General features: G+C 38.3%; 1 protein-coding gene across 1 annotated transcript in view; it reads right to left on the bottom strand.

Annotated features, from left to right (window-relative positions):
* Positions 1-1,366: 1,366 nt before the first annotated feature.
* Positions 1,367-27,052, bottom strand: part of AHI1 (Abelson helper integration site 1) — a 101,818-nt gene continuing 76,132 nt past the window's right edge. Inside the window, 5 exon segments of the mRNA XM_068398927.1 lie at positions 1,367-2,441; positions 7,845-7,924; positions 19,217-19,317; positions 20,748-20,910; positions 23,214-23,279. Of these exon segments, the coding sequence (XP_068255028.1) occupies positions 2,216-2,441; positions 7,845-7,924; positions 19,217-19,317; positions 20,748-20,910; positions 23,214-23,279 (636 nt within the window). The 3' untranslated portion in view covers positions 1,367-2,215.

The following is a 27,052-nucleotide window of genomic DNA, read 5'->3' as shown; positions in this document are numbered from 1 at the left end:
TCTGAACAAAAGGTAAAAACTGTCCTTGCCATTATGCCATGTTAGCAATTTGTTCAGAGATTTTAGACTAAAGATTCTAATTTTAATATTAAAGATAGCTTAGATTTTTTTTTTTAATTTCAGAGCTTTTTGTTCATTTTCTGTTAAATGAATGCAGAAAACTCTAGTACCACAGTGACGTGGTATAAAGGAACAGAAGTCTCCATGTGGTAGGGAGGAAAAAAAATTATAAAAACAGAACAAAAGCTATTGCAATTACAAGAAAACATTATGACAAGTTTATTTTCGACTCCCGGCACTTTCATGTTTGGCTCTTATCTGATTCCTTCTGCTTAATTGTTATTTGGAACTGTGCCTTGGAAGACATTACTGCTGCCTCTCCTCTCAATTTGGAAAGTGTGGCAAAGCAGCTCTATGCAGCTTCAGAGCAGTGAACATAATTGGAGCCCTAGTTCGCAAGCATGAAACGAGGTGCTGTGCCTTTGATTAGAACTACCGTCTCTCCATGGTGTTTATCTGAAGTGTTATTTCTGTCTTCAGTGTCCACAGTGCCAAATTAACATTTTACAGTACTTTCCAATGAGCTCCCAGATCTTGGCTACTGCTCAGCTGTCCGTGACGTGGAGCCTGATGTCATGCTCTGCCCTTATTTCAAATGTGATCCAGGACATTTTAAGAAACATTGAGATTTTTCTCTTTTATAAAATCTCTAAATCCCACACGTCACACAGAATGATGAGTTGGAATATATTGCAAAAGTAGAGAGATAAGAGGATAGAAGCCTCACTAGAATCAGGCAGTTCCAGGACTAAGATAACTTTACACTACCTCTGACTGCGGAAGGAGACATTAATAGGTTTCCAGCACACATATGCAAGCCCCATTTAGGGCAGGACTCCATACACGTGCTCTAGGCAAAGCAAAGCTAGGATTGTTAGCAAAGAACAATTACCAGTGGGGCAAAAAAAAGATTATCTGCGGCCATGCTTTACTCAAAAGAAACAAGTTGACAGATTTTTCTGGCTTTAAAACATGTGCAGGGAAGACACTACAACATATAGCAACTAGTCCTCTGCATCTGCGTGCATTTCACACATCAGTGCCCGACATTGTTATTCTCACTTCTTTTTTTAATGGACTCAAGTGCCCTGTCTACTAAATAAGGGTTTTCTAATTTTACATTATTTATTGCTTCAGAGGGGGAGGAGGAAGAATTTCCTAGCAGAGTAAAAATAAACTGGACATCATCAGCCAGAAAAATTACCAACGCTAACTGATAGAAAGTGTTTCATTTAATATAAAGCATAAATTATTTAGCACTGTAGATAATTAATGAAGTCATTAGTGAAAGTTCACAACATAATACTCAAGTAAAAAAACAGTTTAATGACACTGACAAGTGAATAAGGACTACAAGTAAAACAAACAGCACAGTTGGCTATAAAATATTTCATTCTGACAAAAGAAAGTATATTTGGCAAGACTTCTGCCAAAGCAGCCAGGAACTCTGACAAAACTGCAATGCATCTTTATTATGTACAGAAAACCTCATTTGAAAAATATAACTGCCTGGAATTTGCAACACTTATTTACACGGGTAAGCATGAGTAGTCCCACTGAAGACAGTGTAGTTGCATAGGTAGTTACTCAACAATGTGCTTCAGAGCTGCAAAATGCAGTCCAAGTGAATATTTGATGTCAGGAAAATATTTTTTAAAAGCTTATGTTTTCAGATACACTGTAATGTCAGCATTCCTTTGGAATTTTACCATTCTGAACACTCCTCTATTTTACTTACAACACATTTTAAAATGCTAATTTAATAACTTAGGTAGCGGTTGGGCTTGTTTTGCTCTAGATCACACTTTTTCACTTGATTCTCTGCTCCCAATGGATTGATCTACAGTCTACAGAAATGCCTAAGTTAAGGTGTAATCAGATATTAAATTGGTTAACATTGTATTTGACAGTTTCAGATTTTACCAGTCCAGTGAGGAGCTGAACGTTCAAGTTCTGTTGATGTCAAGGAACCCAGGGCAAAAGTCTTCCAAGACAGGTTTACACCATTGGTAAGTCACAACTGGTGCCATTTTGCATATTTGAGTATTTTTATTTATTTGTTTCTTGTTAATCCTAGAAGTGAGATTGTAGTTGCAGCCTTCAATGTGTATACTGAATATCACACCAGTATTTGGAATTAAATTATGACTCCACGTCAATAGCATTCAGGCTCATTCAATTCATTCGTCTTTCCATTTGTGCTTAAGTTTGAGCCTCTCACTGCCTTTTTCTTCTTCTTCTTCAATTCCACCCCATGGGCTGTAGGTTCATTTTCAACACCATTAGCTGTAACTGATGATACAGGAGTATTGAGACCCATTAACTTGTGCTGATTTTCTCCCTCATTCCTCTGTATCCTTTTCTTATTTTTCTTTGCACCTCTAGAGGAAGGTGGATATAAAAAGAGTAAAAGAAACACAAAGTTAGCCCAAACATAGAGCTTTTTCCACCCACAGCTGATGTGTTAGAGAAATTGACTGCCTGTCCCCCTTGAGTACAATGCTGAAACAGCTACAAAAACTACTGTTCCGCAGCAGAACAAAGATAGAAAAACCATGAAGACAAAATATGAGACCACTCCACTGGTCTACTTTTTAACATGTCATAGCATTGCTTTCAAAAGAACTGCTCGTGATCTTAAAAATCAGCTAGTCTTGATCAATAGTCAACAGATGTAATTAAAAAATAAAAATTACCAGTCTCTTCCTCTCATAAAAGCCATTGTACCTTTTTTCCTTTCCTAGGATCAAACACCAAAATACTTGCAATTAAAGAGAGATCCCTCATTTATTTATTGAACAAGAATAAGACAGGCAGACAAGTGCATAAGATTTGTTCTTCCATTTTAATTTACCTTAACTATGACAGATTTACAGCATCAGAAGTCACTTTAATGTCTATTTACGCTTATCAGACTTCATACAATGCCAAAAGCATCAGTCAAGCTCCTGTGTCTTTCCCAGTCAGTGCCTTTAACAAGGGAATTAGACTGGTCTTGCAGATGATGCCAGGGATTATACAGATGTTACACCACTTCTACCATGAACTCCCACTCTCGGCAGAGGTTGTAACTTTATTTAACTATAAATATGTAATAATACTTTGACTGTAACCTTTCAAGGGCAGTTACTGTCTTTGTTCAAAATTTGTATTCTGCCTAGCACAAAGAGGTCTTGGTTTGTGAGCAGAACTGTTATGCTGAATGCTGCTGAAACACTAAGTAAGTGGATGAATCAAGAGTAAAGACTGCAATGAGATGTGTGCAGTTTCCCCAAAAAGGGTGCTGCAAGAGCACTACTGTTGGTGATAGTGTCCTAATGTAATCGTATTTTATAGATGAAAATGTTTACACATCAGCCTTGCTAATGGACTGATGACTATCTGCCTATAGTTTGAATTTTTTTTAAGCTAAACTGTGTATTAATGAATACATGAATTGCTGCAGCTCTAATACTGGAACATCCCAAGGAAAAGGTTCTGGAGTTTAAGACCCTCTGCATTAGGATTCATGAACAATTTGAGAAGTACTGCTGCATGAGGAAACCAGGGTACAAAATCATAATTAATCAGTAACATAAGTACCAATCTACCAAACTGAGTGTTCAGCTGGGTGTCACGTGTAATCACTTGTAAATTTATGCAGAGCGCACTACCTAGTGTAGCTCAACAAAACTGTACAATGGAAATACATCTAAGGAGATAATGTCTGTACTGACAAATAGTATCTAATCATTAATATTTTAAGGGTGAGGTTACTATGCAGATTTTCAGTGTAAAGCTACTCAAATTTTGAGAAGTAGTTTTCATCTTATTATTTGAACATCAGATGTGATGATGTATCAAATCTTTGAGATACTTAGTTAAAAACTTTAGTTCACTTAGCATCTATTATGTGGACATTCCTCTGTTTCTTCTAGAGTCTGCAGAAGACAAGTTAACTGCTTGGCTAAGATAAAAACTACTATCATCTTGGATAAAATTTGTTTTCCTATTGCAAAACCATTTTTTCCATTGAGAAATTCTGAAAGATAGGCATGTCATAAGGGTTTGCCATTCACTTTCTTTTACAGCAGGTATTGTGGCCATAATGAATAGTGTTCTAATAGGCAAAACAGCAATCATTCATTTGGAGGCTCAAAGAAAGGTTCAGTGAGTTGTGCAGGTGCTAACAGTTTCACTTCTCCATAGTGAAAGTACGTACTTGGCAATCACATCTCACTTGATTCTTATGAAGTTTATTTACTGTGTAATTCCTGTCACATACTAGCATGTGACATGGATATTAAGGTATTTTCACAGAAAACAGGAAAATAACAGAATGTTTTAGGTGGAGCGACTATTTAAGTACAGATTGGACTGGATCTCAAGTCATGTCGATATAGCTTTTAGATGCTAAAATCGAAAACTTTTCCATTTAAGATCGTAACACTTGCATGCATATCATTTTTAAAGGATATTTCAAGACACATCAACTGCAGCGAACAAGAAAACTACAGTTCTGTCCCAGCCCCTGCGGGTCACTGTTTCAGGTACAAAGAAGTGACAATTTTCATGAAAAATATACAGCCAAGTTTCTGAGATGTTTTATTATCTAATCTGTACTATATAGACAGCCTATAAACGGAAATATGGAACAGCCTTTCAAACTAGTGGCATCAGAAATGCCAGAAGATCCTTCTCTCTTCTTCTAGCTCTCAAAATAAAGCAAAAACTTGTAGTCTTTTCCGAAAAAACCTTGGTGCGTGCAGTCACTGCTGTAATTACGACAAGTGAATCACATTTCCATGCTACCCCATGGCATCTTTCACTGTACCTCACTAATGATCAGGTATAAATGGCTCAGTACCCTGAAAGCATGTGAATGAAGCTCTGCAACAGTGCTCTTTGCCCAGAAGGGACAGCAATGACATGAAGCATGACTTCAGACTGGCATCTCCATGATGCTCTTGCTCCTTATAGCTCAGGAGGAGGGAGCACATTCCAGTGACTCAGGCATGTAGGTGTCTTCTCTCACCTTTTTGAAACATAATTGAAATGGTTTTGGGGCTCTGTTTCTTCAGCATAACACTTCAGTGTGACCTCTTCTCAGGACAGCCTTGATTTCCATTAAAATGGAATCTGTCTTGGTTGATGAGGGCTGGGTCAGGGACCAATTAAGCAATCTGGACGTCCATAAATCCATGGGCCCTGATGGGATGCACCCGCGGGTGCTGAGGGAGCTGGCGGAAGTCATTGCTAGGCCACTCTCCATCATCTTTGCTAAGTCGTGGGCAACGGGAGAGGTGCCCGAGGACTGGAGGAAAGCGAATGTCACTCCAGTCTTCAAAAAGGGCAAGAAGGAGGACCCGGGGAACTATAGACCGGTCAGCCTCACCTCCATCCCCGGAAAGGTGATGGAACAACTTGTTCTTGATGCTGTCTCTAGACACATCAAGGATACGGGGATCATTAGGGGCACTCAGCATGGCTTCACCAAGGGGAAGTCATGCTTAACCAACTTGGTAGCCTTTTATGAGGACGTAACCCGGTGGATAGATGATGGTAAAGCTGTGGATGTGGTCTATCTATCTTGATTTCAGTAAAGCGTTTGACACGGTCTCCCACAGCATCCTCGCAGCTAAACTGAGGAAGTGTGGTCTGGATGATCGGGTAGTGAGGTGGATTGTGAACTGGCTGAAGGAAAGAAGCCAGAGAGTGGTGGTCAATGGGACAGAGTCCAGTTGGAGGTCTGTGTCTAGCGGAGTCCCTCAAGGGTTGGTACTGGGACCAGTTCTATTCAATATATTCATTAATGACTTGGATGAGGGAATAGAGTGCACTGTCAGCAAGTTCGCTGATGACACAAAACTGGGAGGAGTGGCTGACACACCAGAAGGCTGTGCTGCCATTCAGAGAGACCTAGATAGGCTGGAGAGTTGGGCGGGGAGAAATTTAATGAAATATAACAAGGGCAAGTGTAGAGTCCTGCATCTGGGCAAGAACAACCCCATGTACCAGTACAAGTTGGGGGCAGACCTGTTGGAGAGCAGCGTAGGGGAAAGGGACCTGGGGGTCCTAGTGGACAGCAGGATGACCATGAGCCAGCAGTGTGCCCTTGTGGCCAAGAAGGCCAACGGCATCCTGGGGTGTATTAGAAGGGGTGTGGTTAGCAGGTCAAGAGAGGTTCTCCTCCCCCTCTACTCTGCCCTGGTGAGGCCGCATCTGGAATATTGTGTCCAGTTCTGGGCCCCTCAGTTCAAGAAGGACAGGGAACTGCTAGAGAGAGTCCAGCGCAGAGCCACGAAGATGATTAAGGGGGTGGAACATCTCCCTTATGAGGAGAGGCTGAGGCAGCTGGGTCTCTTTAGCTTAGAGAAGAGGAGACTGAGGGGTGACCTCATTAATGTTTATAAATATGTAAAGGGCAAGTGTCATGAGGATGGAGCCAGGCTCTTCTCAGTGATATCCCTTGACAGGACAAGGGGCAATGGGTGCAAGGTGGAACACAGGAGGTTCCACATAAATATGAGGAAAAACTTCTTTACGGTGAGGGTGACCGAACACTGGAACAGGCTGCCCAGAGAGGTTGTGGAGTCTCCTTCTCTGGAGACATTCAAAACCCGCCTGGACACGTTCCTGTGTGATATGGTCTAGATAATCCTGCTCCGGCAGGGGGATTGGACTAGATGATCTTTCAAGGTCCCTTCCAATCCCTAACATTCTGTGATTCTGTAAAATGAATATTTCACATTTGACATGACTCAAAATTCTTGAATTTGATTAAATAATTTGTGATTCCACATTTTAAATCTGTGGTCCCACATTCTTCAGTGGATGCCCTGGAAAGGTCACTCACAATAATTGTTTCCTGAAGTTCTACTAAAGGAGTTGAGTCATACCAAATTTTTGATACTGGCTTCTAACAGACTGTATCAACCGTCACACTAACTGTGCTTTTAAGGCATTTCCTTCCTTAATGTACATCCTATCAGAATAGTTATACCCAAAATTCAATGCAGCCCATTCCTCATCATACATGAGGGTTAAACTTTCCAGTCGTAATCTATCTTCAAATCTAGATACAGCTGGAGATAGAAAATTAAGACTAAATAAGTTAAAATTAGATATGTATCTGCATCTACATCCTATATGCACAGATTATTTATATGGGGAGGGGACCAGTCTAGAAAACGATCAGTGAAATAATTTTGCTTAGATGACAGATACCTGTAATGGCAAACACAGGAAGTACTTTCAGATGTATTTTTTGAAGTATAAATGGTTGCAATAGTTAAAGATATTGTGGAAGTTCTTGTTCAAAATGTTGAGATCTTATCTGCTTACAGCTTTCACACAACGAATACATACAATTTTTCAAAAATGCAAGTGTCACAATCAAAGATGCTAGCTTGCACCTTCTCCGTATGTGACAACCTTTTGCAATTTATGTTAATTAATTTTTAGAAGGTGCAAAAACAGTTTGCAGTTTGTAGCAATGAAGCTTAATATGTAGCTAAGGGATGCCACAGGGCAGTCCCATATCTCTGAGTTTTGATTCTCATGTACATTATAGTGCTTGCTCTTTTTGGGGAAAGAGTGTGTGTACACATGTGCGTGTGTATACATATACACAAACTGTTACTTCCTTCATGTTTCAGGTGTGAAGCACTTTTTGAATGATTATCCTAAAGCTAACTCCTTGTTTTGCTTGCTAAAACAAAATAACCCTTCCCGCATTTCTCACAGTTTTCTAACAGCAGTTGTAGAAATAACACTGCAAATTGTTTTAAGTATTTCTTGCTTACTGTGCTGCAGGTGAGTCTCTATCTGTGTCACGCTCCAAGCTAAATTTTAGGTCCCCTGACTTACTGATGACTGGTGACATCTGTAAAAGAAAAAAAAAAAAGAAAAAAGCAGGAAGGTAAAAAGAAGACAGACAATGGGGCCAACACATGTACATAGAAAACCCACCAGCTTCCTGAATAAGGAGAGAATATACCCTGTTTGAAAAAGAATGTCTATCAGCTATAAAATGTTAACTCTCATGTGGTTACAAACAAGGAAACAGTACCCTGCTTTAAAAAAAAGCTACTTGCAAATAAAAAGACAGTTTTCAGGTATGTGCAGAAACAGAAGGTCATGAATCTGCTTGAAGTCAGCTTAAAATACACATGGTCTGTAAAGAATTAAGCTATTTCTGCTACTACGTGAGTAAAGACAGAACACTAAAAAGTCATCTTATTGCATAGTTTTAACAAGAGAAACCTGTCTATTTTTTAAGCCTGCAAGTTTCAGTCAAAAACAGTTCAAATCACTCCACGTTACTTCATCATTCAGGGCTGAAAAAAACCCCAAAACCCAAACACAAAAACGAAACCTGGAAGAGTTTAAGTAAATTCTCTAATTTCCAATGTAATTAGTGGGTCTTTATGCAACTCGCTCCCGCTACAAACCAACCTCTTCTAATTCTAACAGGTCTCATACGTACTGCAAGAATTCCCATAAGGAAATGTGAGTGCCCCTCCTGAGTTTACTGTCTTCAGAGAGAGATTGTTTTCTCCACCTTCTTCCACTCAGGCTGTTCACAAGTGTCTCATAACCACCCATGTAGTTTCATTTTCATTGAGGGCACAAGCAAACACAACTGATAAGCCTTATCTCTCACTTAAAATTTGCTCTTCTGGAACCAGGCATGCACTATACATCCAGCCATGAACTTCAGGCCTCCAGAGCACCACAACCAAGGAGAAAAGCTGTGGAAAGCAGTGCAGCACACTGTGTGTTCACACCTAGTATCACAATGCTTTCAGTTAAAAACTGTTGTGGACCTCTACTTCAGGTTGACAGGACAGCTATGCTCTGTGTCTATTTGGCATGGCATGCATGAAAGAACAAGTTACATCCACGCAGGCATTGTGAGAGTGGGGACTGGTTCCTATGAAGACCTTGGAAAGCTGGAGAAAAAGTCTGGAGCCCTAGGCCAGAGAAGGGAGGGAGAGATGAGATCTAGTACTTTCCAAAAAATAAGATTGTTTTCAGGGAGTAAAGGTGAAGAATGGGCTTGAAACTAACTCAACCCTCAATACTTAGCCCACATTTATGATTTTTTAAGACAGCTGAATTTCAGATTCATAGCCAGCCTAAAGCAAAACCTACTGCATTGTTTGTGAATTTCTCAAATAGCCTTAGTGTTAAAAAGATCAGACCGTCCAGTTCTGCCAAGTGCAGAGGTACTTATCTGCTTGTAAATGAGATGTTTAATGTTCTGCTATCAGCCTGAATTGCTCAAGGAAACAGCCAGTTACTGACATTACTGTCTCTAAAACGCCAGTTAAAAACTATCAGTATTAAGAAGGGAGCATCATTCAGCAGCTCCGAAGTGCCTAACAACAATACAGCATCTAAAAAAGTAACCACAAAGTCAACAAGAGCTTTCTGGAAGCAACAGAGAAGAAAAAATTACAGTTCTTGACCCTTTAGTCTGCCAATTGTTCATTTCATTCTGTGTGAAATGACCTCACAAGCAAGGTGTACCATGGTCCCTCCATATTTAACTTAAACAGAGAGAAACTAGAGGGTTTCTTCACAGCAGTTCTTTTTATCACTTAAACATTAGTTTCGCTATTTTAAAATGGAATTAAAATAATTTGTTTTAAGACACTAAACTTATCCATTACAGATTTCAAAGCCCTAATGAATAAAACTTAACATTCCCCTGTCAAGCACTATTGTCCAATTTTATTTCAGGGTAAAGTGAGGCACAGATGAAAATTGTCTTAGCATACACAAACGCAAACCGTATTGGAACCAGAATCAGTATCTCCCAAACCACAGTTTTAGGCCTTGAACAGTTGAATTACTTTCTTAAACTCTAAATGGAATTAATTAAAAAACATCTAGTCAATGTTAGTAGCTGAATGAAATTCGAACTTTTTTGTCTTGGTCAGCTCCCTAGTATTATTTTGTTAGTTTAATATTACTTTGGTGCTGACTTAGAAGAAACAGGATCAAGCTCCCATTGACTTATTGACTTCATATAAGCACACTGCCCACAACAACCATGTTCAAACATTAGTCATTAGAATTAGTCTGCTGAAAAAACACAGATTGCTGAAGTAGTTTAGCCAAAAGTCAGCCTATCAGAATATTATAATGTAGCACTGGCAGTGCCAGGGAGAAAAATCTTCTCCTTCACACACAAAATCCTTGTTAATACAGTAATAAACTTGAGACTAAGTCAATGGTAAAAGTAAACACAAAAGAAGGAAATACAATGCCACTGATATGAAAATACAAAGGAGTTCTGTGAAGGGAATGACTCTAAGTAATTAATACTTCCTTTGGCATTTACAACCTTGTGGTTCCTTGCCATACACAATCATGAACTCACTTCGCCTGCAGTCAAAACAAGACCTTTTTTTCTGAAAAATCCTATGCTAATGACATTGAACTAGGTTTTTTACCCTACTTTTTGAGTAAATATTACAGAATCTCTACATTGTCCAAAACTATAATAAAATATGGACCTTTCCAAAGAAGTACCACTACAGAAGACTGACTTCTCTTATCAAAAATGGACTAAGTTTTTTAATACTTTCAGATACCAAAACACAAAAAATTATCCTCGTTTTACAGTTAGAAAAATAAAGTATCCACTAAATTAAGCTGCCTAACTGAAGGTTCTTATGGTTTGTTTTAAAAACAACTCATCACATAGGCTTTCATATATGCAAGCACAGCATTTCGGTATGAGTACCAAGGAAAGAAAGGCACACAATTAGAGACATTCAAATAGCTGTGTTCACCTGACATGGCAACTGATGAGAATTCCTGGGGTCTGTAGGGACAGACTCAAAATTCTCCAGAGCGCTGTTCAAATATGATAGCTTTCTTACCTCATTCCTACAAACTTTCAAGCATGTAATGAGGCAGGAAGTACAGATTAGATCTTTTTGAGGCACATCTAACTGCCACTACCTTCTCTTGCCTATCCCACATACCTTTGTTAGCCCACTCCTTGAACTACCTTTCCCATCCCAGTGATGTGAGTGAGCAGTAGCAGTACTAAAGGAAACAAGTGGGGTCAGCAGCAGATGCAACAAGGCAGTGCAGGAGCTGGTGCAACAAGGGGATGAAGCAGCAGGAGGAGCACAGCGAATGAGTGAGTGTAGGCTGGGAAAATAGGCAGGAAGTATTTGGCTAAGGAGGCAGAGGTAATGCTTAGACACTGAGAATGCATCAAGGACATGCTCACATAAAGAGCAAGCCACAGAAGTCTAGAGTATGGAGGGGCTGGAGAGGCTGTTGATCTCTTTTCCCCATTTCTAAACCTCTTGACCACTTGTTATGCATGGGCAGATCTCACAAGAAGCTCCAAACAGCTCTGCACTATTGTCACTGTGTCTGTACTAAGACTCAGCAAACCCAGCACTGTAACAGATATGGTGGCAGCTATTAAATTAATCCAGATTGCAGAGCTTAAATATCAATACAGAATTATTAGGGCCATGTTTGCTTTAAAGAAAAAAAAATAATGTTTCAGATAATTATTAATATCTTGAACTTTTCTGTTCATAAGACCAAATACTGAACATAGTAAAAAATACGAGCTCCATTGTACAGTGTTCAATTTTGTTGCCACATTCTCATTCTCCACCCTTTGAAAGATACAGCCCACCAGAAGGAGAGAACATCAGTTCGTATCAACTGTAGAAGCTGAGATTTTCTTAAGTTTCTTTTGCTTTGTTAACTATTGTAAAAACAAAAAGTGTAATAAAATGCATACTTTCATTTTCTAGAAGCCTTGCTTGCGTTACATCTCATTTTTTGGTACTTAACATTGTCTCAGTGTTGCCACATAAGAAGCAACCAAGGCAAAAAAATTAAAGGCTAAATACACAAAAGCATGTCAGGTCCTGACCCCTGCTGTATAATCCACAACAGTCAGTCAAGCACTAAACCCTTCCTGGGCAACTCGTGGAAAAAAAATCACATGTATCAGAACACACTTCCTAGCAAAATCTGAAGCTGAGGGCATCTAAAGGAAATACTATGGACAAAATCACATCCCAAGTCTACGTCTTTGGTAGTGCTTTCCTCTAGGCTACGCAGAGTTGACTCATAAGACTGATGGTCTGCAGGGGTTCTCTGACAGACTAAGAGGTAGATGGAGAGAATGGTGCAGGCAATCTATTTAGGTGATTCAAGCCATGAAAGTAAATGCGTTTGCTCTATAGCCTACTCTGCACAGGGGAACTCTCCCATAGAAGCTGTTTCTACAGAACTTGATCTAATTAAAGATTCATTGGATCACAGACGGCAAGAATGAACATGTCTCTGTGTCTTTTCAGGCTAGTCTTTAGGACATTAAAACAGTATTAAGTTTGTATTTTGTTTTCTTGATTTATACAATCTGTACATTGATTTATAGCAATGTACTTAACTCCCCAGAACCACGTTGATGCCTCCTGTCAAAACTGCTCTAATGAGTCAAGTTTGGGAGAAATGTGAGACACCACACCACACTCATCATTTTCTTTCCTGCTGTTCTGTACCCCTCCACACATTTCCCCATTAAATGAACAACTGGCAGGGAGTTTTGCTAGTGGAATTACATATATTTCTTTTGCCATGACCTTCATATTTAAAATGCAATTAACTTATTATTGCTTTTTTCCCCTCTCTAGCGTTTTTAAAGAACAAGCCTATCTAAATCAGATTAACCATACTGTAACCCTTATGTCTAACAGTATTAACTTAGTTGTGAGTATCTGGTGGAACTGTGGTTCTGTATACAATAGAGACATTGGCATGAATTCCTCTCTTTCCCATAAAAAACAGCTAAACCACTGAAGTGTTTAGGACTAAGCCAACACTCACGAGCTTCCCCATTCATGAATGCTAGAGCCACAAGCAGAGAGGACTTTGCCTTGTCTAGTCTTTGAAACTGCAAAATCCTGGGCCTGTTCAGGGCTAGGAGAGACCAGCAGGAGATCTGGTGGGTGAAAACTGTAGTCCTGGCTCAACACTGGCAAATACGGCATCTCAGAAATCAAATCAACTAGACAACTATTTGAGGGACAACAAACAAAGAGGAGGAAGAGTGGAGACAAGATATTCAGACTGAAGCACTATGGTTTAGAACAGCTGTTTTCAGTCTTGAAGTCTTGGCCTCTGGGAATTTATCTGTGGTTACAGCTTTGCATTGAAATTTGCATAAAAATAGTTCAGTCCTGTTCAGAAAGAGGCTATGAGGACCCAAGGAGAAAACCATGGGGAAGAGAGAAGTCAGCTTGCTCCTGAGAGCTATCTTAATAATATGTGTCCCTCAATAGTATTCTTGGTTCTGCTTGATCAGTTCAGGGTCTCAGCCTGATTCTTCCTATCTTTAAACAGACCAGTCACTTACAGCAAATGACTATGGATGTCAATTCATCTTTTCTTTTTTTTTTTCCCAACAGATATTAATCTGCTTATAAACTAGATACCTTTTATTTCAATGACTCATAATAATACTATAGACACAGGCATAAACATTTTTTGAGACAGAACACATTAGGAACCACAGAGGCGGTTTTGGAGTTGAAAAAGAAAGAGCTACCAGCTTGCAAATAAAGTAGCACCACACACGCTTAAGAAAGAGTAATTCAACTTGAACAGTACAAACTGCATTTTCAAGGGAAAATAGAATACCTAAAAATAGGAAACTACAGAACTAAAAAGCTGAAATATGTTAATGTCAGGTAACATTTAAGGAAAACGGTTCCAATTCCTTGCAGATGGTATCACAGTAACATTTCCTTCAGAAGGATTTCTTCAAGAATAATCAAAGTAATTACTATTTCAAAAGTAGGATTTGCAAAGATGTATCTACTTTATAATGCCTATTCAGCAGTTTATGTGGAAGACCACACTGCAGCTTTGCAGACTGATTCTAGAAAAGCATAGTTTCTTTCAGCCCAGATGTCAATGCCTTTAGAGAGAGAGATGTGTAATCATATTAGGCACGAATGAAGCCCAGAATTATAAGCTTCACTATAACACATTTTAATTTAATTATCACATTTTTGGGGTCTGCAACCTCTCTGAACCTTGAAAATGAACACACTTCATGACATGTTGAAAGTCTTCAGCTCTATTCACTGTGAGAGTTCTATTAATGTTTCCCTCATTAGCATTATCACATCTTCCTAGACCCTCCTCTTCCTAAAAGACAGTCACTGAAGTGTTCCCCAGTAACTTGAAGAAAGGCACCATTAAAGTATAAAATAGCAACAGCACGAACTATAAAATGAAAGTTTTTGATGAAATTAATACAAAAATTTCTAGCTAGTATTTTTGGAAATATTTTTGAACAAGTTTTCTATGCTTTTAAAATTTTTAGATCTAATAAATAAATTTTGAGCCCACAAAAACACCCACATCAAAAGAGCTCAAGCCCAGGGGAAAAGCACCAATTGCTTGGCAGGTTAGTTTCAGACATGCTAAGCTAACTATTCAGAAAGTCTGACAACAACCTACTCCAGGGGAAGAAGAGTGAGAACATGAATTATTTATGTGAACAGTGATAATCCCAAACTTTGTTTAAATATACATGGAATCAAGTCTTAATGATCTCTGGGTAGATTATCCAAATTGCGCAATAATAATGTAGTTCTTGAAGGTAACCCTTTTCACGATTATGACCATAATTTTTCACGTTCACATATTTTTTCAAAGATAAATACATAGATAAATACAAAGATAAATAAAGATAGAATATTTTCTTACACTTTTAATGGAAACTTTAAATGACTGGTTTGTTTTTGTCCATTACTACTTCCCACTATTCTCACATGATATATAATTAACATTCAGAATCCAATTAGATGCATTTTATGTAGTGAGTGGTAGGCCATCTTAAATTATAAAACATATTCACAAGATTTCATAGACAGCAGAACATTTCTGTCAAAAAAGCCCCACAGTCTTTGAAACAGACTTCGAAACGTCTCCAATTTGCCAGAATTTTGCAAAACCCAAATTCTGTTTTTTAATAGAACCCTATCTGAATTGCTGACTTTTCTGCCTTCATCTTAAGGAACCTGAAAACAGCACATTTACTGGAGCAGCCAGATGACAGGTCCATCTTTATTTCTTGGGATTCTTCATCAGTGCAATGAGAACTTCACTCTGAAATTTCTATTGGCAGTTTAGATGTATGTTGTAATTAAAGATGATTATGACCTAACTTTGCGGCTCAGGAGTTAAGTAACTCATAAGGCAGGAAAACAAGGTTTGCATAAAATTATTATGTTATGAATGCAAAGCTGATGGCAGAAAGCATTTGAGAGCATGTTCTTTGAACTATAACTTTTTTTATTATTTGCAAAGATTAATATTGGATCTTGAGTATTACACCCTCTTCTAATGTTAATGATTCCATTTTATTCACTCATCATACAATTCTGACGATTAGCTAGATATGCATTTATAATATATGCAGCTGGAAACCTATTTTTAATTAGACTATCTGGTATTCTCAGTAATTAAAACCACAGTAGTATTCTACATTTTAAATGTCCTATTTAATCTCATATGGTAGCAAAATCTCACGAGTAACTGCTATGATGATTTTCACAGTAACTGTGTCTGCAGTCTTAACAGAGCTAAATATTTAAGTATTCCTCAAAAAAACAGAAAGAACAATAGATATAGCAGACCTAGATATAACTAAGTATTAGGGAAAACATGCTTGTGGCCAAAAACCAAACACAAGCAAAGAATTAGTTATATTTTCCTGCTTGTGGTAACAACTTAAGCAACAACTTAATTATTCAATAAATACTTTTGGATGAAAAAAAAAGCTTCATTTTCTGCCAAAGCAAAAGAAAAAACCCCATAGGGTATTACAAAATGATTTTTCTTATTTCCCATGTAAAAGAAATTGGCATTTCCTTTCACCAGCTCTTATACTGAAAAAAAAAAATAAAGGAATAGGAAGAAAAGTTGCTGTGTCACTGCTGCAACACAGGAACTGCCATAACCGATCAGCCCCCTCGGTGGTGGTCTTAGCAGTTTTGTCTCAGAAGTATCTGGTATTGCCTAAAGCCAAAGTGCTGTAGAACCTTCCTTACGACAAACAGTTGAATGACAATTTGTTTCTTCTATGCAGCACTCTACAGCTTTTGTAAAGCCATTACTCTTCAAGACATGGCAAGTCTTACACAGAGACTTGATTCATCATTTGATTCAACTCACTGTCTTCTTGGTGATTTATATGGTGCTTATGTAACTTGAAACCAAAAAAAATCAGCCAGATTTGTGTCTCCCAGTAATTTAGATGCTTTCGGAGTCTCAGCCATTGCCTCAGCCTAAAATGTGTTATTAAAAAAATTAATCCCTGAGCACGTAAGTTTGACAGTGTCTTGTAGTAGCTAGGTTCACCGGGTTAACTAATCATGGCATAAACAAAAATTTCCTTCTACCAATATTAGATGTGTTCCATTGACACTGTCCCGCACGACATCCTTGTCTCTAAATTGGAGAGACACGGACTTGACAGATGGACCACCTGGTGGATAAAGAATTGGCTGGATGGTCACACTCAAAGAGTCATGGTCAACAGCTCAATGTCCAAGTGGACACGAGTGACGACTGGTGTTCCTCAGGGGCTGGTATGGGGACCAGTCCTGTTTAACATCTTTGTCGGCAACACGGACAGTGGGATTGAGTGCGCCCTCAGCAAGTCTGCCGATGACACCAAGCTGTGCGGTGTGGTTGACACGCTGGAGGGAAGGGATGCCATCCAGAGGGACCTTGACAGGCTTGAGAAGTGGGCCTGTGCAAACCGCACGAAGTTCAACAAGGCCAAGTGCAAGGTCCTGCACGCAGGTCAGGGCAATCCCAAGCACAAATACAGGCTGGGCGGAGAATGGATTGAGAGCAGCCCTGAGGAGAAGGACTTGGGGGTGATGGTTGACGAGAAGCTCAACATGAGCCGGCAGTGCGTGTGTGCAGCCCAGAAAGCCAACCGCATCCTGGGCTGCATCAAAAGAAGCGTGGCAGCAGGTCGAGGGAGGCGATTCTGCCCCTTTACTCCACTCTCGTGAGACCCCACCTGGAGTACTGCGTTCAGCTCTGGGGCCCCCAACATAAGAAGGACATGGAGCTGTTTGAGCAAGTCCAGAGGAGGGCCATGAAGATGATCAGAGGGCTGGAGCACCTCTCCTATGAAGACAGGCTGAGAGAGTTGGGGCTGTTCAGCCTGGAGAAGAGGAGGCTCCGGGGAGACCTCATAGCAGCCTTCCAGTACCTGAAGGGGGCCTACAGGAAAGAGGGAGAGGGGCTTTTTACAAGGACAAGTAGTGACAGGATGAGGGGGAATGGTTTTAAGCTGAAAAAGGGTAGATTTAGATTAGATATTAGGAAGAAATTCATTCCTGTGAGGGTGGTGAGACACTGGAACAGGTTGCCCACAGAAGTTGTGGCTGCCCCCTCCCTGGCAGTGTTTAAGGCCAGGTTGGATGAGGCTTTGAGCAACCTGGTCTAGAGGAAAGGTGTCCCTGCCTGTGGCAGGGGGGTTGGAACTAGATGATCTTTAAGGTCCCTTCCAACCCAAACCATTCTATGATTCTATGATTAATGTTCCCTGATCTTGTTTAACAGCAGAAGGGAAAAGAAAAGAAAAGAAAAGAAAAAAGCGTGCATCAAATTCACCTCTCTGCGTCATGTACTATTTTATACACTCTTTTCACTGCTCATTCTTTGCTAGTTTAATCTTGTAAGTATATCCTCTTATACAATTTTTCCAGGACTTGTAAATGTTTCATTAATTTTCTCTGGACTCTTTATGACTTTGTAGTGCCCTTGGCTGCTGTGCAATATAAAAAACAATATATTTGCTTGGTTTTGGACTCTTACTGTACACTTTATTCATTATGTCCTTTGAATATCTGTATGTACTACATAAATTACTACTAAATTAAAATAGAAAAAAAAGATGTGGATAAAAATAATCAAGTCTTTAATGACAGTAAGTGTCTCAGCACTTCTCCCTGTTCTAATCTGGGTGAGTATAGCAGTTGATTTACTGGATGAAAATACTTTTATGTGCACTAACTAATGTTACTAACATTTAAAACCAGTATTTATTATTCAACTTTGTCAGAAGTAACGTTTGATTAGTTTTGATAGCTTACATTTTCTCAAGTGTCTGTGGCTGACATATTTCTAACAATAGTCTTTGTGTTACTAGTGGTAGTTCTTGAACTATTTTCTATTACTTTTTTTTTTTGCTTACAAAGTATCCCATGTTTTAAGACAACCATCAGTCTTACTTCGCAGAAGAGGAACATAAGCTATGCAAAGTTTCTGACTGCTAACTAAAATCTCAGAAACAGGAATGCTTCTGCGTACAATATAGTATGTGATAGGTAAACACCACCACAATGCCATATGCAATTGCAACCCAATATAAGTATACTGCGGGAGTAGAGAGATATTAGATGTAGTCTTTCCTTTGCACCTCCAAACTGTGAAGTCTCTATAGTCCACCCTCCTGAGCAACCTACAGGATGGGTGCAGTCGTTCACATCAGAGAACCATCAGTAGCTTTTGAACAGAAACATCCATTGACAAGTACGCACGTTTAGTTGCAGCATATCTCCTGGTCTGGTAATAAGGCTTTATGATCACATTGTATATCTTTAATTAGGATATTATTACACGTACTGAAAAACTCTTGAGAGAAAAACATCACAGCTTTTTCCTAAGCAACCTGATAGATCAGGAAATTTCATGGCAGAAAATGTGAAGAATCTGGGGGCAGTGCATATTCCAAGAACGACAGTCAAGTACCCAAAAGTATGTCAGGTTTTGACAAATCCATGTTGTTTCTTCAACCGTTATTTACATTGGGTAGCTGTGAGAGATATTTCTGTCAACCTTGGAGTCAACAGGAGCTTTGCCACGCATTACAGTGGTGCAAGAGTAGACAGAATATTCAATTGCCACATGATGGAACAGCTGGTTCCACACAAGACAAACGTTAGACATCTGCTGAAAATCTACCTGCTTGCCTGGAATGAGGTCTACACATAAGAAATTTTTCCAGAAAGGATGGAAAATGAATACAGTCCCCCTGGCATACAAAGGACATACTCCACCACTACTTATAATATCCTTATTGTATTATTACCTTACGTAGTGTTGGAGAGCCTTCCTCTGCTTCTGTTAGTCCTTCAGGTAGGAGAGGAACAGAATCTGGTACTAATCCTGAAGGTTGTTCTTCATATTCTTCTGAAAACAGGATCCATAATTCACCATTGTGAGAGCCATGAAAGAATTATGAAAGTATCTATTTTATGTGAACAACCATGACATTATGAGCTACCCAATAACAGGATGTGAACTGAAACAGGTGAAAAGTGTTTCAAGCCAAACTTTGCATAAGAATTTATCAAAATTTGCCCATTAACTTTTATTTATGTTAGTAAGCTTAGATTTAAATGTATAGGCAATTATATAAACATTTACATGACTAAGAACAAAGTCCACACTGAAAGCAATGCAGCTGATACTTAACAAATGTATCTTGTGATTCAATAATAAGATGATCACCAACTGAAACAACAAATTATATATCAGGGTTTTTTGCACAGCTGGACAACTGCCTCAAAGATTTTGTTTTGTTTTTTTTAAGAACAACAGGCCATCACTGAAGACTTCCTACAGACTGCTCTCTGGCTTATTTTGCAAGGAAGAAAGGAAGGAGAAAATGTACAGGATGTGCAAGGGGAGGACAAAGGAGAAGGTCAGTAGTTAAGCTAACTTTAATTACCATCATCAAGTTAGCACAGTGTTATGTCCAAGTTTTTTTTTAGGGAAGAGGCATAAATACTAGACTTCACTTGAAAGACAGAGGGAGGAACTAGGAAATGGGGGAAAACATCTTGAGAAATGTTGGGTTAAAAGATTTCTAAACACCAGTATAACTGATAGTTTGATAGCTTAGGCAGGCAAATGAATTTCTTGTAGCATGCAACCACACACTATGTCCATAAAGTGAATACTAATAATGCTCTGAATGCTGAGCATCTTTACATCAGTTGACTTAGCAGGATGCTTCCTATATTACTTGTTCAGATTCATTTAGGCTTGTTTGTGTTAGTTTAACTAAAACTGTTTTAATGATAAGGTCCTGCTAGCAAGTTCAATGCTCAGATATGAGATTTAACCATTACTGTTCCTTTAAAGCTTCGTACTGAAATCCACTCATTTGGGAACTGAGCATTCTCCGTTAGAGTATGGGGAAAATCAAGAGTTTTTACAAAAGTAACTGGTTAGATCTAACAGAGATTGCCTAATAAATACTTAAGATGTCTGTGAAATACTTTGATGTGTCCTAAAACATTACCAAGGTAGAGCAAGAACCAGGTGGCTATATGTAAGAAGAGACAAGGAATCAATCCAGTTGACTGATAATTAAGCCAGTACTATATAAGCTGGCATGTTTAACTAAGTGTCAATACCTTCCTAAGTCAGGTATACCAACTGGCTAAGGGGTTAGCTAACTTTATACAATTCCTACATCACAATAAGTCATCACTATGCCGTCTGTGTGCTACATAAATTCATATCTTCAGAACAATAAGCAGTACAGCATGGTAAAATCTTGGACCATCAGTTAAACCCACATCAGCATACTAGGAAGACAGCAGTAAACTTACTTTCACTAGCCACATAATTAGCTGGAAAATAGCCTTGCTGTCCATTTGCTAGGCTGCCAAACCACCAGTTATCATTATCTTTGTATAACACTTGGATAATGTCACTGCAATGGAAGGTTAACTCATCTGATCGATGCGCTGTGTAGTCATAAAGAGCCACTACCTAAAAGAGAGATAAGAGCACCACAGCTTTATCACAACCATGCCACAGAGAAAAAAGCGTAACATTCACTTCCTCTTGCAGAAAAGCAGCTGAAACCAAAGCTGCACTTTGGTAAAAGCTGAGGCTGTCTCAAGTTTTGCTAATGGGATCAGGGGTGGTGGGAAAGCAGCAGGAGAGGCAAGATAAAGGACTGTGGGATTGTAGAAATGGTTAAGAACATTCAATTCACTAAGATTAGCTTCAAAACAGCAGCTGTTAGTTTTATAAGCAATTTGCTTGTGAAGCAAAAGGAAAAAAAAAACACACTTCATACACTCACTTTCTCAGAATTGTTACACCACCTTCAGATCCCATTCTGTGTGCTCGTGAAGCACATGTGTTCGAATAAATACTTCAACAGTACGACAGTTTTACCGAAGGAAAAATTTAGTACAAAAATGTCATTGCAAAGTTTTGCTTTGATGACTCCACTTTTTCTTTCTTTTTTGTTTAGAAATGAGGATTTGCATATACAATTTTATAAAGATCTGCCAAAAATATGTTTATTTTGCATAATAATTCCATTTGCCAGTGAAATACAGTGCATGCATACTTTTCTGGAAAAAAGTACTAGTAGTGGTCAGCACCATGCATACTACATAGAATACATACAAGAAGCCTGCTTTCTACCCTGAATATGAAAATATCAAGTATAATTTCTTATTTAATTCCTATGCCTTATGAACAAGAATCTATCCTAGTGAATTCAGAGCAGAAAAGACTGAAAACAAGTGAACTGAAAGAATACAGGAATTGCTCACTTCCCTCATCGTAAGTGAAGAGCAAAATTATGATCTATTTTACACAAAGAACACTGCTTCCCTACATATAATCTGCACCTCAGATTCCTCTACAAAATTGTAAGTAAAGAGGTCAGAAACAGGGATCATTAGGAATGACAGGAGGTTATAGTGGATTGAAGGAGACAGCAAAGTTATTATGAAGATAGGGATATGGAGAAAAAACTTCCTTTTTTATTACTCATGCGTGCATTAAAAATCCTAAGACTGCTGAACTGCACAGTGCTTTTTATATTTATATTTCCATTTTGACTAAGATCACCTATGAGGTACATGTGTAAAAATATAGCCAATGTCACTTGTATTTTCGTACTTCCATGCCAACAATTAAACAGATTAAATCAGTTATGAATGTGAAAAGATGGAAATGATTCTACCATTGTAAATTCTATGTGGCAATTTGTGAGCTGGTCAGCATCAAAGAATTAGTATCAGCATAGTTCTCAGTAGACAGGAAATTTATTTAAATATGCATTCAGTAATCCTGAATTTACATAAAGAAGCTAAACAATGAAGTATCATCCTTTTTCATAATTCTCTGATATAGCTTTCCCTGCATTAGGAAAGCTAATACAGTAATTACAGGTGATGTTGACAATATAGAAGTATGAACTATAGAATAGAACCAAATCAAAACACACTAATGAGCACCACAGAGAAACTACAGAACTGGAAGCTCGCATGGTCATGGCCAGGAAGGGGTGCTCTTAACAGTGCCCACTTCAGTTAAGGGGCAATGGTTTCCTTAGCAATGGTACTGGGAAAATCATGAGGTAAGGTTAAAAAAAAAAAAAAAAAAAAAAAGACTTGGCAGCATGAAAAACAATGAAAGGCAGAGCAACAATACTTCTTTTTGCAGTGTCTTTAAGATAGTTCTGGTGTAAATGTTTTGTTTTTTGGAAAAACTTACAAAAATTCAGTAACATGGGAACACTGCCAAAGAATTCAAAGCAATCAAGTCCCACTGTCTGTCTCCCAGAAATAAAAAACTAAAATACCAATGTGTCCTGTAATACAACTGGTTTAGCAAGCCTGACAATCTAAAGGAAATGAGGAAATTGCCATTATATTCTCTGGAAACATATGATCAGAAAATGACCATAAGGGGATACAGGAAATGCACCTCAGGACCAAAGAAGAATGTAAAACACTCATAATTATGCCCAAAGCACTGGAATTTCTTCTGGTGTGACATTCAGTCATGCGCTAAGTTCTGTCTGGGTCCAAGTTCAAGCAAAAAATTCTATATTCATCAAAATTTTACAAAATGATTTTTTCAAGAGTGATATAAAACCAGCAGTAATGTAGTTATGCCTGTCATGAATATGTTGGTAAGAATTACAAAATCTAGAGTAGCAAAAAAAAAATCCTTGGGATCATGCTAAAAAAAAGAATGTGCTTTCAAACGCACAGATACAGTGTAACAGGTATAGAAGATACTGCAAAAAATTATGTAATACTTACTGTCTCTTGCCCGAGTGGACAACTGCTTTCTCCTTTCAGCCCCAGTGCAGTCAGGCAGTCATCATTCTAAAAGAACAAATTATTTTAAAACTTTAATAGGAAGTATTTTGATAAACTATAATTCTGAGTATTTTCATGTCTACCGTAAAACAGTAAGAATTATCTATAATAAAATGCTTTCTTTTAAAAAAAAAAAAAAGAAAAAGAGGAAGTGATATTAAGAACACTGAGTAATATTGGCTATGTAGATATTTAGAAAAAGATATTAAGTTTTTCAAGTATGTACACTACACTAAAGACAACATGGAGGAAGACAGAGGACTGACGACTAAGTTTGTCTGCATTGCAAACACTACAGCAGATGTTTAAGAATTTGTTGCAGTGAACTTTTACCTCTGAATCAGTATGCAAAAGATGTCACTTTCACATAATGGGAGAATTTCGGGTTGGTCTTAATAACCAATACTTTCCATTTAATTCTAATTGTTCTATCTTTACCACTTACTTCTTCCAATGAAGTCAAAGGAATAGCAGGTATATAATGCAATAATTAGGAAGTGCCTGTACCTACAAGATTTGATTTCTGTCAAACAACAGAATTCTTCAGTTGAAAGAAGATTTAAAACAGAAAAATTATGAAAATTACAGAGGAACAACAAATTAGAACAAAGGAAGAAATGGAAGTCCTTTGCTGGTGTTACTTAATTTTTTTCAATGGCCTATTTTCGCAAAGGGGAAACTAGTTTCTTCTAGATTTTGTATTCGTCAAAGGATACAAACTACAATACAGAAATATTACACAGCATTTAAAAAATTTCAGAAGAGAAGAATCAAATGTGAGCTTTGTGAAGTAAACAACGTTTCCACCTATAACAGACAGTGCCATATTATAAACAGCACTTAAATTTGAGAATTTTTATCCAACATACTTCACCTTTTTCATATTTTAACTGTCTTTTGCATGAACATCCTTCTCTTCTCTTGCTTTTTTAGAACATATATCTAAAATGTACTGATCCTTTTATTTTGGTGGGTTTTTTTTGTTTGTTTGTGTTTTGTTTTGTTTTTTAATTAGGGTGATCCAAGGAACATCATTACTGTAATCCTCAGCAGTATAAATGGCATTCTCTAGAAGAGACTCTTGCCATCAACATTGTTTTCCTAACTTGGCTAGGCTTATCTTATATGGGAAAGAAATCACTGACGATCCTGAACAGAAAGGTTCCATTCAGTCTCCAGATTATTTTGGTATTGCCACAGTAGTTACAGACACACACAGCACATACAGATGAACACAGTATAAAAGGAAACAGTTGCACTTGGATCTTGCCATCTACCAGAACATCTAAGCCTACCACCTAAAGAGTTCTGAATAATTATGTACATACACAGAGGCGGGGGGAAGTGTAACTGCCTGATTTGATAAACAAATTTTGAACAAAGACCGGTGGAGCTGCAGTTCAGAGTACATGGTTTGTTCAGTGGTCTGCTGGTACTTAGCACTGCCTTAGAGGTTTCAGCTAATTCTCATTTTCCATTCTCAAGGTTAAGAGAACTGTGCAGACAATGTGCTTAGCCTGTGGGATGGGAGTGCCTCCTGTTGCTCAAAAATGATTCATCAGAATTATTAGCAGTATTATTTATGTATCTAGTTTAGGTACTCACATTGCCCCATTATTGTGTCTCAATCTGTCTCTCTCTCTTTTTAATAAAGCATTTATGCGCTCTCAAACACTCAATGCAAGAAGACCTTGAAGAGAGCGAGCTGTTTGGAAATAACAAGCTAAAATCCATGAGTCATCCTGAGACTATGTCGAATGTTCTCAGACACTGCGTTAAACTTTCAAGGCAACAACAATCCAAAGAGTTTCCTCTTAAAGAGATACACCAAGTATGTCCCGGGCTGCACACACACCCTGCCTCCAATAGGACAGGGAAATCGCCACGGCTGCCTACCACAAACGTAGCTACTGCAAGGCAGCAGAGCTGCCTCTGGCGTGCCATGCCATTTCTCAAATAGTGCCAACTACCACTTACACTGCAAGTGACACCCAGCAAAAACTACTGGCCTTTCAGTTTAGAATAATTATTTTTTTTTATCTTGTGTCAGAAGATTAAGCCACATTTTCAGGATTCCAAAAAAGGGACAGACATACTGAAGTGTATGAATACATCGTTCTTAATACAATATTAACGTCTCCTTTTTTTAATGTAAGATGGAAACTAGTTAATACTTTTCTTGCATTGGAACAGACATGGGGCTATAGTTATGTTCTGACTTGGTCTTTTTGGGAGGCAGACCATCTGCGAGAAACAGGAACAAATTGCTTGCTGAAATAGCCCACTGTGTCACATTGATTTTGGTTGAACAAAGCTGGTAGGAGATTTCAGCGTAAGGAACATCCTCAGAAGAAGATAAATAGATCCAGCAGTTTATGCAGATTTCTAGACCATGGAATATCATGCTGGTTATGCACTTACATAGCCTTGACATTTCTAAAACATTTTTCTTTGTTTTTGTGTTAAGACACTAATACAAAAGAGAGCATTGCAGGTAAGAGTAAACTGACAAATAAGTCGCTGTATCAAGTGTCACCGACTCCTGATAATAGCACTAATTAAAATGTTTATGGCTTCTTTTTAATTGGGCCATTTCAGTAATTGTGGTAACGGAGGTTTTGCTTTTATTCATGCAGATGCATAGCTGCCAACAGGATTTGGGCATTCATTCCCTTACAAGAAGCAGCATTGAGTATGAACAAGTGATATGTTATTACTGCCTTTTGTGTAAAAATTCCAGCATTTCATTTCTACTACTGAACAAATATATTTCAAATACCACAACACCAAAGTTTAAAGAAAAAAATATGGAAAAATGTAAAGTCTACCGGTGGTTTCATATGTTTCTTCCTTATATGTAAACATATTCTTCATTGTAACAGAATAAACACACAGATTAAGTCCCACTTCTAATTAGTCATTAACTCTTAACAACTACACTTGGAAAACAGGCTTTTCTAAGACTAACCTGAGGCAGACACTACACATACCGGGGTGAATCCCAACGTGTGTGCATACAGGGCCAAAGCCACCCTGCCTCCTTTTCTCGTTAGAGTGATAGACTCAGTGACATGAAGAAGGACAAACATCTATTTCCTGGATGCTGCACAGTGCTACTGCTTCTCGCCACTCCACCTCCCTAAATCTGCCATCTGCCAGAATGGAAGAGAAACTGTGAGTGTTACTTGTGCAAACACTCCAGTAAAGACACAAGGAATGAGTGTTAAAGCTTTCTTGTCTGTTCAGTAAATCTGTGCCTCGGTGTGTAATAGCCTGAGACTGCCACCTTTTCGGATTTTTTTGTTGTTCTTTTTGTTTTATGGTTGTTTGTTTTTTTCTTTAAAGGCGACAAAATAAGAAATGAACTTACAGTGCTCAAAAAACCCATGACTAGCTTAAAAGTGAGATAATATTTAAAACATTTAAAAATTTTACAGAATCAATCTGAGCTTTTACCGTTGCTCCATTGTTTTAATTTTTCCGTATGAACCTGGGGGTTAGAAATTTACTTAATCCTCTCCTTCCTTAAGAATGTCATGCAATCTCTTTACCCCAGGAACTGAAGTTTTAAATGAGACACTAAATAAGCTGAGACATAGCATAAAATAACTGAATATTGCTAGCACTGTCGTATTTCTATTCTTGTTCTCTGGTCCAATTAATTGTCAACACTCTCCTAGCTCAGGACACCTAACTGTACAAATTTAGTCTATGAGAAACAGAAATACAAGGACAGTATTGACAGCTAAATTAAAATGATTCTAAAAGTATAATTCCTA

This window comes from Nyctibius grandis, chromosome 1 (genome assembly GCF_013368605.1).
Source record: "Nyctibius grandis isolate bNycGra1 chromosome 1, bNycGra1.pri, whole genome shotgun sequence".
NCBI classification, from domain to species: Eukaryota; Metazoa; Chordata; class Aves; order Nyctibiiformes; family Nyctibiidae; genus Nyctibius; species Nyctibius grandis.
The sequence above is the reverse complement of the archived record's forward strand: the minus strand, read 5'-3'. Positions and strand labels throughout refer to the sequence as shown.